Below are 14,500 nucleotides of genomic sequence, written 5' to 3' on the forward strand. Positions count from 1 at the left end.
GAAATGGAGTCCTGTTGGTTGCTTAGAGAGCTAACCAAGATATGCCTGTGCTGATGAAAATATATATTATTGAAATATCGTAGACCGAACGAACTCCGAGATTTGTAGGTCATTTTCTAAATAGCAGTGAAAACTAAAGATCTGAGCAAACTTAAAGACAAAACCTTTCAGGTCAAATACAGTACATACATGCTTGACCTGACTACGTCACAACCAGGGAGTAGCATGATTAAAGGGACACTTTCCAAAGTGACAGGCTTGTCCGTTCCACATCTTAGTCCAATAGCAAGAAGCCCTCGACATTTGAAGGAGGGGGCAATTAATGTGAAATACTCATAAGGAATCGTCAACCCGCCTGAGAATTTTTGAATTGAGTCACAGGGGATTTTTTTTGCCCTTATGGCAGGGTTTGATCCTGGTCTTATACGTCATTGCCGAACGTTCCTCACACTGAGCAAGCTATTCATGTAGGTTTACCGGTTTAGTTACTAGGATCTGAACCTGACACAGATAGTGTTAGTTTACATGGTACTAGCAGTATTTATATGTCTGTCTTGATATAGATGCATATATATATGAGTCACTTATGTAACTTTATATTTGATTAAAGAATTAATATACAATCTTATGTAATTATGTATGTTCATGTGTGTGTATGTATGTATGTATGTATGTATGTATGTATGTATAGCCAATCAAAATAATGGAACTCCTGCAAAATTATTGATTTTTTTTCCAAAACGTTCATATTAGCCGAAATAGCACTATTCATTCCATTCAGGATTTTTTTAATTTTTAAAATTACAATTTATGTCTATTCATGTTCTAAAATTTATTAGTAAATGTTTGTGATTTGGTAAAAGTTTAGATTTTTAATTCTTTTCGTCATACTATTAAATGATGAAGTTTCTAATTGGAATCGTTCTTTTTCTCTCCGCTACAGTGAAAGACAGTTAAAGATTTCTTTCTTTCTTTTAAAAGATCTTCAGGTCACTCGTTAATTTAGTGAGGTATCATAAATTTTTAATAACTTTCACGTCTGGAGACTTTCTCGTCCAAAATAATGTCTGAATTTCGTGATCTTGGAGAAACGAATCGACTAATTTGATAGAATGAGAAGCATTATCGTGTTGGTTCAATTTTATCAGTCTCAACTGTTATAAAATGGGAAGAAAACGGTTTGTTTTTTCTTTTGTAAAATCTCTATTTTGTAACATTGTGAAATACGCCAGAAGATTACATCGAGGTGTCCATATCACCTTTTCGACTGTTGGCAATTTTTTATGTCATCTTCTCAAATATCTATAATGACTCTTTCGGAATGACTCTTTCGTCCAAGCTAATATTTTGAAAGACATTCTACTGGTCAAACAATTGCTTTCTGTCGGCTGATGTTTTTAGAACGGTTACTTTTGAATAAATACAATTCTTGCTTCAACATTCTTCAAATAGTAAGGCGGCGAGCTCGCAGAAACGCTAGCACGCCAGGCGAAATGCTTAGAGGTATTTTGTCTGCCGCTACATTCTTAGTTCAAATTCCACCGAGGTCGACTTTGCCTTTCATCCTTTCGGGGTCGATTAAATAAGTACCAGTTACGCACTGGGGTCGATATAATCGGCTCAATCCGTTTGTCTGTCCTTGTTTGTCCTCTCTGTGTTTAGCGCCTTGTGGGTAGTAAAAGAAATAGGTATTTCGTCTGTCTTTACGTTCTGAGTTCAAATTCCGCCGAGGTTGACTTTGCCTGTCATCCTTTCGATGTCGATAAATTAAGTACTAGTTGCATACTGGGGTCAATCTAATCGACTGGTCCGTCCCCAACAATTTCGGGCTTTATGCCTAAAGTAGAAAAGAATATTCTTCAAGTAGTATGTGTCGATATATTGTTTTGAAATTTTGGCACATAGCCAGCAATTTAGGAGAGGGAACAAGTTGATTACAACGACCTCAGTAATCAACTGGTATTTATATTGTATCAAAATATAATTCGTAGCTTTTCATAAAATATCAGTCTTCAATGTTAAATGTCTTAAATAAGGTGTTGTTAAAACATCAGAGAGAAAAAATTTTTTTATAATATTTACATCAAAACTATATTTTAGTCAGTTTGATATCCCATCGTCAAGTCTATTATTCCCGTTTTTTTTTACTGAGAAATAAATTATAAATAACCTCAAACTGTTTAAATAGCTCTATAAACGCTGGCGATCTTGGAGTTAGGTAGGTTGGAGCACTCCGTCGGTTACGACGACGAGGGTTCCAGTTGATCCGATCAACGGAACAGCCTGCTCGTGAAATTAACGTGTAAGTGGCTGAGTACTCCACAGACACGTGTACCCTTAACGTAGTTCTCGGGGATATTCAGCGTGACACAGAGATTGACAAGGCCGGCCCTTTGAAATACAGGTACAACAGAAACAGGAAGTAAGCGTGAGAGAAAGTTGTGGTGAAAAAGTACAGCAGGGATCGCCGCCATCCCTGCCGGAGCCTCGTGGAGCTTTAGGTGTTTTCGCTCAATAAACACTCACAACGCCCGGTCTGGGAATCGAAACCGCGATCCTACGACCGCGAGTCCGCTGCCCTAACCACTGGGCCATTGCACCTCCACCTTGGAGTTAGGAACGTTAGTTTCGAAACAGGGCTTACGATCGTGAATGCAGTTAATTCTTATTATGTACAAATTCTGGAGCAACATACCTGATGACGATATGAGATCAAAACGTAACGTAGATGTAACTATTCTACAAAAACATTTTCAATATAAGAGATTAATTTTATTTTCTGAAAAATGTAAACGTTGATGTCTTATTTAATTCTGACTTGTATTATATTTGGAATTTTGTTGTCTTCTGTTATTTTTCGAAAGATTATGCAACACGTTTGTGTACAGAAAACGGCACATGGTTTCACTCAGTATATTTGAAACGTTCCTGGACCAATTATACCCTTTGCTCAACAATAAAAATTCCCATTGATTTACTACAGGTAAGTAAATGATACATTCAATATAGACCATATACTTTGATAGAATCTTTCATTTCTATTCTTCCCCAATGCTTTTCTTGTGCAATGAATAAATTAACATGTCTTCCGAGGGCTGCGAGTTGGCAGATTCGTTACACGCCGGACAAAATGCTTAGCGACATTTCGTCCAGCTTTACGTTCTGAGTTCAAATTTCACCAAAGTCAACTTTGTCACTCTTTCAAGGTCGATAAAATTAGAATCAGTTGAGCACTAGAGTCGATATAATCGACTGTCCACTCCCCCAAAATTTCAGGCCTTGTACCTATATTAGTCAGGATTATTATTATTATTATTATTATTATTATTATTATAATTATTATTGGTAGTAGTAAGGTGGCCAGCAGGTAGAATCGTTAGCACACCGGGGAAAATGCTTAGCAGTATTTCATCCATCATTACATTCCGAGTTCAATCTCCGCCGAGATCGACATTGCTTTTCATCATTTCGGTGTCGATACTTTAAGTACCAGTGAAACAGTGGAGTCGATGTAATCGACTTTGATTTGAGGCCTTGTGCCTCCAGTAGAAAGTATTATTATTATCATTATTATTAGACAACCATTCAACCAACTAACTAATTGATTAACACCTCCTTCTTCAAGATACAAAATCTGTCTCAACACACGAGTTCATATCAAGAATCTTGCAAACCAAATACGAAAATGAAATAGCCTCATTATTGGTTATGTTTAAAGACCAGCTTGAACGTACACATCCACTCTATTTGTCTTCTCTTCCAATACAAATATCAGGCAAATTCAACTATTTTTTACATGTGGTTATTTACGACTAATGATTCAGTGCAACTCACACGTTTCATATTCTATTTCTTTCGGTTGTGTGTGAAATAAACAGACAAGATAACAAGGGGTAAATAAATTACTTGTCAGTAAAAATCAATAGAAAATGATTCTGTTTTGTAAATACTAATTTTCGAATGTGTTACAATTTTCTTTTTTTTTTTTTTCTGCAGAATAATTAGTATCTTAACGTGTTATTGTTGTCTTATACAAATACTGAACGGTGGAAATTATCGGTATAATTGCGAGCTATTGTTATACAAAGTGATACCACTCAAGAAAGTTTTGAAATTTACATAAATATTAATATCTATAATACAAACATAGAACTGCTATTGTTCCTGTTTCTGACTTCCACAAACATATTCTATACATGGTGTCCCGAGAACATTGAAAGCTGCTAATCGACGAATCGACAAGTGTCCAATACGCTCTTAAATAATTGCTTAGAAGCTGAAGTTTACAGTTATTTAACAGGTTGCCATCTAAGTGGTCATTCAATCCGCAAAAAGTAGCTGCTGACTCTCTTACAAATCCTACTCCGCCGTCTTATTGTAACATCAAGAACGAATGGATAACGTTGATGATGTTGTATGAGATAAACTATACCTGAAAAAATGTAGATGATCATCGTTAAAATGCCTGTGAATACAGGCGGAACTCAACAACCCGATTTTGCAAAAACAAGACTATGTGAGCGCGCGCAGCGGGTTTCTGCACTGTTTTCCTTTACCAAATTCCACTTACAAGATATTCATTGCTACTCAAGGCATAAGGCCCAAAATTTTGGGAAAGCGGGGTCAGTCGATTAGATCGAGCCCCAGTACGCAACTGGTACTTAATTTATCGACCCCGAAAGGATGAAAGGCAAATTCGACCTCGGCGGAATTTGAACTCAGAACGTAACGGAAGACGAAATACGGCTACGTATTTCGCCCGCCGTGCTAACGTTTCTGCCAGCTCGCCGCCTTTCCACTTACATGATATTAGTCAACCTAGTGATACAGTAAACATGCATTTGCACAACGGGATCGATGGCTGGCCCATTCAGTTGTAAAACGAAATTCCTAACCAAACGGCTGTGTGTGTGTGTGTGTGTGTGTGTGTGTGTGTGTGTGTGTGTGTGTGTGTGTGAGCCAGTGATGGCCTGAGCTTAAGAAATAACAACGTACTATAAGGAGTAAACTTAAAGTAAAAGAATGGATTCAGCACCGTATGTAATAGTAGCAGTATCAGTACCTACTTCGATAAAATTCACAAGTTTCTTGTTGACTAGAAGTTTTGTGCTCGGATTCCCCTGTTGTCCACAATGATGAACAGAATTGTTAACATGCGTGTGCTTTCAACCCAACTCTAATGTTGTTTATTGACAATTCGTCTCAACGAGGAAGCCTCTTCATGATCACTTGATCTGCAGTAAATACTAACTAAAAATTACCTGTTTGCAATCTACCTTCTTAAACATTGAAGGATGACATTGGTTAGTCCAGACTTAACCGTAATAAGACGGCATGAACAGCTACAAATGTTTTTGCTCGATCAGTTTTGGCCTGGGGGAATACGCTCAACAAAAACAATAAACAACGGCAGAAAATGAATGTATTATAAATTTGAGTGATGTTTGTCTACCGTTACGTGTTTATGTTCGCCAACTCTTCCTAGACCGTTGGTGCCGTTCAAGAATTTGGACCTGGAGATCTCCATTTCCAGCGACTTCGAGGGCCACCTCCCAGTGATGTCGGGCGTCATCGAAGAGTCCTCGACTACAAACAAGATGACCAAAGTTTTTTTTTCAAGGTCTGTGGTCTCCCGCCCTAAGCCCTAGACCATCACCTAATCAGCCTTACCCGTCTTGTTGCTTAACAACAACAACAACAAAGACCGTTGGTGCAAGGACAACGAAACTCAAACCAGCAACTCCCCTAATCCCAGGGAATGTCCTAAGGGTGTCTATGTTTTTAAGGGCCTCCTAATTGGGGCCCCACTGATTCCCCACCCCACTCATTTTTTCTGGTGTTTACTTACATTCATCTTGAATATCAACCGCATTAATATCACCAACAATGACTTAATGTTAAACAAAAAATATATTGTTGTTAATTCTATTATTAATATTAGATAAATACCATACTGCTACTAAATTTTTAATAAATGTTTGCTACAGATAACCAGCCTAATAGTGATAAGCAAACAGCTTTTATGTCAGTACAGGTGTTAAGCTATGAACCAGTTTTGAGTCATGTGTGCAGCTAATTTAATTTTACCTTATCTTGCTTACTCCCTGTTAAAACATTAATATCGCAACTCCAGCTTCATCGTCCACTGAAGTAAAATACACATCCAATTGATACATACCTTTAATTAGAAAAATACAAACTAATTTACAATTCGTTCCACTATTATATTTATTTAGACTGTAATAAGTTTTATTGCTTTGGAAATAAAGACGGTGTCTAAAGCCAGCAAACTAGCGTTTGATAATGTGGCTCAAAGAATCAGATCTGGAAAAACGAATTCGAGACTTTTTAAGGTAGGCTCTTTCGTCGGGCAAGAAAAAGATACTTTGGATAATAGCTAATTGTTATTAACTCAATATTTGCTATTGTTGACACAGTATAAAAATATCATAAGAATATTAATGAATATTATCAGCCTTTTGTCTTTGTATAAACAATGTTTTATTATATTGGTTAGAGCGTGAAATTCCTAGAATATCCTTCGTATCCATATTTCTTTTTAGAAACGTTGACTTTTTTTTCAAGCTGAACACCAACCGTCCTTCCATTTATAGTTCCAAAGTATTTCTTGAACCAATGGTTCTCAACTTAGCTGAGTAACTCTACTTACTGTAACGTTATATGAATGAAAATGAAAGTGCTTTTAATCTACGCACATCTACACCACTTTAAGAACCCTATTATGTCAAAATATATCTCTGGTGTTAGTGAGATTCCTATTCTTTGAAAATTGGATGGCTATACAAAAATTCAATTGTTTCAAATTTTGGTACAAAACCAGTAATTTCAGGAGAGAGAAATAGACGATTACATCAACGTCATTACTTGATTTGTATTTTATACTTTATTTTATCGCCCCCGAAGGGAGAAAATGTAAAGTAAACTTCGGTGGGATATGAACTCAGAGCGTAAAAGAGTCGAAGGAAATACTGTATGTAGAGTAATCCTTTAGCATCCAGATTACTCCCACAAATGTAATGCTTATTTATTCACAGTGGTTTCAATCAATCATGCATTATATTGTGGTTTCGAGATTTCGATGATGTGATTGTGTATTTTTAAAGTGACATTGTAGTGTGGGTGTGAAAGATCAGATTTGGCCGGTTTGAACATTATATATGTAGAATATTTAGGCCTGATATCACCGGTTTCAATTTGATGGGGCAATTTAATAAAATATACATATGAATATGGTAGAACATCAAGGCATGCTTCACAGAACTTTTACATATTGAAAAATAAAGCTTTATTTTTTTTTTGCCTTTTTTACCTTTGAATTGTGTTTTAATATCAATTACATTAATCTAGTAATACAGGGTTACAATAACTTTTACATAGACTGTACGTAAATTTAAAATTAACTCCTGCAATTATATATACTCTACGTCAGTATTGAGCATTCTATATTATTGACATATATTTTAGTAAACGTACATAGACACACGTATATCTTTCAACACAGTTTTTATTAAAGGAGAGATACACTACAGTCTTAGGTATACTATATATAAAAAGTAAAACTAAAGGAAACGACGATAAAGTCAGTTCTTGAAGGTCTTTGATCGTAGTCTGCATGATAAGAGTTGATATAAAACTGAACAACAACATGAATTTGTACTTTGCTGAATAGTTTATATATATATATGCAAAAAAAAAAGAAAAACATTTTGATTGATTGACGTGTTGAAAAGTCCAGGACAAAGACTTGGAGATATGTTCCTGAATGCTTTTCAAATAATTCTTTCTTAAAGAAATGAAACAGAAAGAAGAGAGAAAGCGGGAGAGATACTTTGCAAACTTTTGACCACACAGTCAGCTATATTCTTCGTCATTTAAAAATAGAATTTTGTCATAAAAAGAGTAGTAATAAAGTCTTCGATATCAATAACGCCGTGATATATTTTATAGATCATCAACACGAATTCTTTTAAACACCCCCCCCCCACACACACACACACACGCACAAAGAAACTCCTGTCCAATAAACTCGTGATCATTCGTCCCATATTCTAAAACAAAAACAAAAAAAATGCTAAAAATATACATTCTACTATAAAAATTAAGTACAAAAACACGGCTATTAATGTCCACATTTCAGAGAGTAAGGTAGATTGATATATATATATATATATATATGTAAATAGCTAGATGTACACACGTTTGTTTCACTGTATATACATACATATATTAATTTCCTTAGTACATTTAATTATTTCCTATGTATTTCTGTCTTTACCAAGGGAACTTTCTGCAACTGAAAGCAAGAAATACTTCACATACACTTGAGAAAACACGTTCACTCAGAGTACATTTTTATTTATTTATTTCTAAAGGAAATACAAATCAATTTCCAGTACTGCTATTACCTCCATTACCCACATTGCCACTACTACCACCGCTATCAACATTAGCACTTCCTCTAACACCAATAAGACTGATAATAGTTTATTAGTGTCTCAAAAGATATCTTTTTGCCGTTTATGGTAGCCTCTGTCGAAATACATTCATATACATTCATACATATATATATTTGAATGTTTATTTTTCACTTTCTTACTTCTCAATCTTATTCTTGACTGTTGCTATTTCTGTTTAAACCTTAACAACTAACATTTTTTTTGCATTATTTGCGTTATTTATATACAGTAAGTCGGGCAGCATATTTAATTATTTACGATTTTGAAAATTCTAAATTGAACAAGTTGTTGTCTATGTAAAGAAAAATAACTTTAATTGCAGGAGTTAATTTTAAATTTACGTACAGTCTATGTAAAAGTTATTGTAACCCTGTATTACTAGATTAATGTAATTGATATTAAAACACAATTCAAAAGTAAAAAAGGCAAAAAATAAGCAACAAGGATATCACGAGGTAATGCAGTACGATCGTTTCCCGCAACTCTATTTAATTGAACAATGCAACCATTACATCAATTTAAATGCAGAGCAATCCTCAGCTACACAAAGACGTAGAATTTAATTAAATTAAAACAGATGGACACATTAGTATAATTTTGCTTAAAATCTCCAAGAAGTTAAGGAGATAGACAAAGAACATTGTTGCCCTTCCTTCCGCTTAGAAGCTATCTTGATTCTAATCACTTTATTTTGAAATTGTATGGATAATACCATACTAAATTTTGGTGCCTCAACTACCATATTCCTCTGAATCTAAATTTTTGCTGATCACATATACCATACCCAAACGGTGGGTGCGCGCGCGCATGTGTGTGTGTGATTATGTTTCCTTTTTCGTTGTTGCTGCTTTGTCTTATACGAGCCGTTCCATGTCTCGGACAGAGACGTCAGGAAACAGTAAGTTAGGCGTTATACTACAGGCGTTACTTACGACAAGCAATGATATATTTCAGGAAAAAAGCAACTAAATACTGAGAATTATCAGGCTGACAGCGAAGGATGAGGGCTGTATCCTTAAAAACAATTATCTGTAACTAAATGAAATATAAAGAAAATATTTGCACAAATATGTTGAAAGGGGAACAGATAACCCTAGTTGCTAAAAGAACACATTAGAAAAGCGTCGCATATTCATAGCCTGTAGACTCTTCAACGATTACATATAAAGTCAAGACGAAGCTTTCGCTATTGATCAAACAAAATATTACGAGTTACAATTAGTTACTTATTTCATTGTCCACTCACACACACGTATATATAACTAAATAATAATATATATATAATTATTTAGTTTCCATTATACACACATATTCTGGCACCTATAACAGATCAGACGTTTATCGTCTACTACGATCTGCGCCTATATGATACGTTCTCACGCGGCCAATAACGCATTATTGGTGCTCTAAAATTATATCCATGTTACGTTGGATATAAAGATTGCCTTCTGGTACTAATACTGCTTAAGTCACTATATATATATATATATATATATATATATATATATATGTGTGTGTGTGTGTGTGCGTATATATATATATATGTATATATGTATGTTTATATATATATATATATCTATATATGTATGTTTATATATATATATATGTATATATGTATGTTTATATATATATGTATATATATGTATGTTTATATATATATATATATATGTATATATGTATGTTTATATATATATGTATATATATGTATGTATATATATACATATGTATGTATATATATTATGTATGTATATATATGTATGTATATATGTACATATATGTATATATATATATGTATGTATATATATATGTGTGTGTGTATATATATATATATATGCATATACATGTATGTATGTATATATGTATGTATATATGTATATATATATGTGTATATATATATGTGTGTGTGTATATGTGTATATATATATATATATATGTATATATATATGTGTGTGTGTGTATATGTGTAGATATATATATATATATATATATATATGTATATATATATATGTATGAGTATGTATATACGTATGTATATTGACATATATGTAGATATATGTATATACATATGTATATATATATATATATATATATGTATTTTACACATATTTATTTATATTAAGGGCATTACTATACATAAATGCCTCACGCTAGGAGGGACTCTAATGTCAAAAGTACCATAGTAAATAAACACATTGTACCGAATACGTGGGAATGCAACTCTCGAAGCGAGCATTTTAAAAACAGAATTCAGCTGCATATCATATGATTTCATAATCAGTGCACAAAATGCACTTTTTAATCTTCAGTGCAAGCATACTTCAAGATACATATGTATTTGATGCAATGTACATGTATTGACAACACTCCTAGTAGTATGTCTTAAATTGAACATTTAGCCACACACACACACACACTGTAAAAACATTGTTACTGATCTCTCTACATCTCACTAGAATATGTAACTCCTACAGGAACAATTTTTATTTTTAAATAACTACTTTAAACTATATTGATACAGTGTATCTCTTCTCACCCTCCACTACAAAATCAAATATTCTCTGTGCTACCGCAAATTTGTTCAAATCAAAATATATTTCTATCTCAGACGAAACGTCAGATTCCTTTGCTCCCCACGGCATGCGAACTTAACAAAACTCATAAACATGACTGATTTTTCCCCCGATGCAAAGTTATATATACAGATGTGTTTGTGTGTGTGTGTGTGTGTGTATGTGTGTGTGTTTGTGTGTGTGTATGTGTGCATGTGTAAACACACACACACGCTCGCACGAGGGGTGTACTGAATGTAATGCAAAAATGGCGGCATTATAACTGACACATGTCGTTCAATTGCACATGAAGCTTTTTCTATATAGTAATTTTTCTTCCTGCGTTCCTTCATGGCAAGCAAGTGATGGGTTCTATGCAGCAGAGCGTACCGTCATAGACTTCCTGAGAAAGTAGGAGTGCAGGTTGTCCAACATCCACAGAAGAAAGCAGGACAACGACAGAGATGATACGATTTGCAAGAACAATGCACACTGCTGGATGAAGTTTACAGAAGGAAAAAACCAGCATTGAAGATAAACTGCATTTCTCGTAACCATCAACAGTGATCAGTGACACGAATCTCCTGCGAGTGGATGAATTGATTCAAGCTGACAGACGAGTCACAATTTGTGAACTTGTTGCAGAACAGGATTGTGGTTATACTGCTTTACAGATGACGGAAAACTTTGTATATTGGAAAGTGTGTGCATGTAAGTACCTCGGAAGTTGACTCACGATTTGAACGAGCGAAAGGTACAAATCAGTTCTGATCCGGCGGAAGTGTTTTGAAGTCAGTGAGTACGCATAATTCCAATAGGGTGACAGGGGATGAAATGTCGGTGTATCTTTATCACCCAGAATGACATCTCACCGCTTCACAATGGACTAAGAAATTCAAAAGTCAGCGATCAGCGTAGAAAGTGAAGATAACGGTTTCTTGTGGTGACAATTGTGTCATTCTATTTGATTTTCTGGAAAGTAGCCATAACGCGAACAGTGAGTGGTGCACTGAGACACTCAAAAGTTTAGGGATCCTATAACGAGTGAGAGAATAAACCGACCTACACTCAGTAAGGCAATGTGCGACCAAACACATCTTTGACAATAAATCAGGCAATCAGAACATTGGGTTAGTCAGATGCCCCTATACATCGTACAAACTGGATATGCCTCCCTCTGGTTTCTACCTGCTCAATCCAGTGAAAGTCTTCGGGGATGATAAAGACACGGTAAAAGGCTCCATGACAGAATAGGTACAAAGATACATACCTTAATTTTCCGTAGAAGATTTGAGAACTGGCTTCAACAATTGTAACAGATGCTTCATTTGATGGAGCCTACGGTGAGTGGAATCTTTGTGTAAACGAAGAGTTAACTCTACTAATATGTGGAATTTCAACGAACAACTCAGTTAATAAATAGTCATGCCTACTTTTGCATTTGTTTTGGTACAACCCCGTGCGTGTACATGTGTGTCTTCATATGTATATGGATACATAATATATGTGTACGTATGTGTGTGTGTATTTATATAAAAATTTGTACATGTATGTGAAATATACAAATACATAGTTAGATAATAAGAATAACAGTTCAAAGCTATATATGTGTACGCAGATACGCACACATGCATTATATATATATATATATATATATTATATATATATATATAATATATATATATATATATAATATATATATATATATAATGTATATGATTATTTTTGAATCTTTGTCTGAAGAATCGTGGATAGAGATTATATACATTTGAAAAACGTATTCGAATAATTTATAATTTGAATAACATATAAAAGGTCTAATCAATAAGTATCCTGTCTGTTACCATAGTAACGAAGGTAGAGCACGTAGTCTAAAGCCGCTTGGCACAGATTGACCTTGCACTATGCTGTGCATGCGCACTAAGATTTAACGTTCTAGATTATTTCCACTATTTACCGCATTGCTTGGAAGGAATGTGTGTAGCGCGTGATCGTCACACTGACCATGACAGAAAAAGGTTAATTCGACGCTTTTCCCACACAGCTGCACACACATCTGCGTTCATTTTCTCAGTGCTGCTGGTTGTGGGTCTGCCGAAACGTTCGTCAATATCGACATTTTATCGGCCATCTTGTAAATGTGTGAACCACTCGTACACTTGTGTGCGGCTCATATACTCCGCTCCATAAATTTTCTGTAACTTTGCGTAGGCCTCTGAGCAGGTATCACTATAACAACTGTCTCTGCCATGGCCAATGCGACGATCACACGATACACATCTTCCTTCCAAGCACTGCTGTAAAAATCGGAAATGAGTTACCTCGTTAAAATTTAATGCACATGCACGGTAGGACTCAAGGTCAGTCTGTGCCAAGCGGTTTCACTCTCCATGCTTTAGCTTCGTTACTATAGCAACATTCCGGATACTTATTGATCAGACCACGTATACTCTTTACTCTTTTACTCTTTTACTTGTTTCAGTCATTTGACTGCGGCCATGCTGGAGCACCGCCTTTAGTCGAGCAAATCGACCCCGGGACTTATTCTTTGTAAGCCCAGTACTTATTCTATTGGTCTCTTTTGCCGAACCGCTAAGTGACGGGGACGTAAACACACCAGCATCAGTTGTCAAGCAATGCTAGGGGGACAAACACAGACACACAAACACACACACATACATATATATATATACATATATACGACAGGCTTCTTTCAGTTTCCGTCTACCAAATCCACTCACAAGGCATTGGTCGGCCCAGGGCTATAGCAGAAGACACTTGCCCAAGATGCCACGCAGTGGGACTGAACCCGGAACCATGTGGTTGGTTAGCAAGCTACTTACCACACAGCCACTCCTATATACACAAACATATATATTATATTATAATGTGAAGAATTACGGATAGATTATATACATTTTACTACATGTTCACAATTTGTAACTGTATAGAAACACGTATTACATGGAATTAAAAATATATCAAATTGTTTCAATCTTTTGTGTTGATATGCTATTACTCTACAAATAGAATTCACTAGAAATTTAAATTGCTTTATATATCTCATCTGCTATAAAACATATTTTTACATGCATTTGATTAATGTGAAACTGCAGATGTGATTCACGAGAACACAGCTTGGATTATAACCCTTTATATATGCGTAATGTACTTCAATCGTTTTGGCCAGTAATGGCCCAAGTCACTTCTACCATATGAGCATCACCTGCCAAACGTCTTAGGGTTATGATTAGGTCGTTTTGTGTCACTATAACCAAGTAAGGAATTTTTGGTCGAAATGTTTCCTGTTCTATGTGGGGGGGGGGGTTCTGGCATTCCTGGAAGTGATTTATCCTGGTACTGTTTGAAGGTAATGGGGATCTTTCTTCCTTGTTTTGTGTAGTTTTAATGTCAAATAGAGCCCAACTAGTTCAGGGTAAATAGTTTTGTCACAATGTTTATATGCGGCAAGTC

The 14,500-nt window shown here is 35.2% G+C and overlaps 1 protein-coding gene across 1 annotated transcript in view; it reads left to right on the forward strand.

Moving 5' to 3' along the window:
* LOC115225647 (parathyroid hormone/parathyroid hormone-related peptide receptor) overlaps window positions 1-14,500 on the forward strand; it is a 784,809-nt gene that overhangs the window by 698,034 nt on the left and 72,275 nt on the right. The window contains exon 6 of the mRNA XM_036504944.1: window positions 2,865-2,983. Coding sequence (XP_036360837.1) covers window positions 2,865-2,983 — 119 coding nt within the window. The remainder of the gene's footprint in view (window positions 1-2,864; window positions 2,984-14,500) is intronic.

The sequence above is a fragment of the Octopus sinensis genome, linkage group LG1 (assembly GCF_006345805.1).
Source record: "Octopus sinensis linkage group LG1, ASM634580v1, whole genome shotgun sequence".
Lineage (NCBI taxonomy): Eukaryota > Metazoa > Mollusca > Cephalopoda > Octopoda > Octopodidae > Octopus > Octopus sinensis.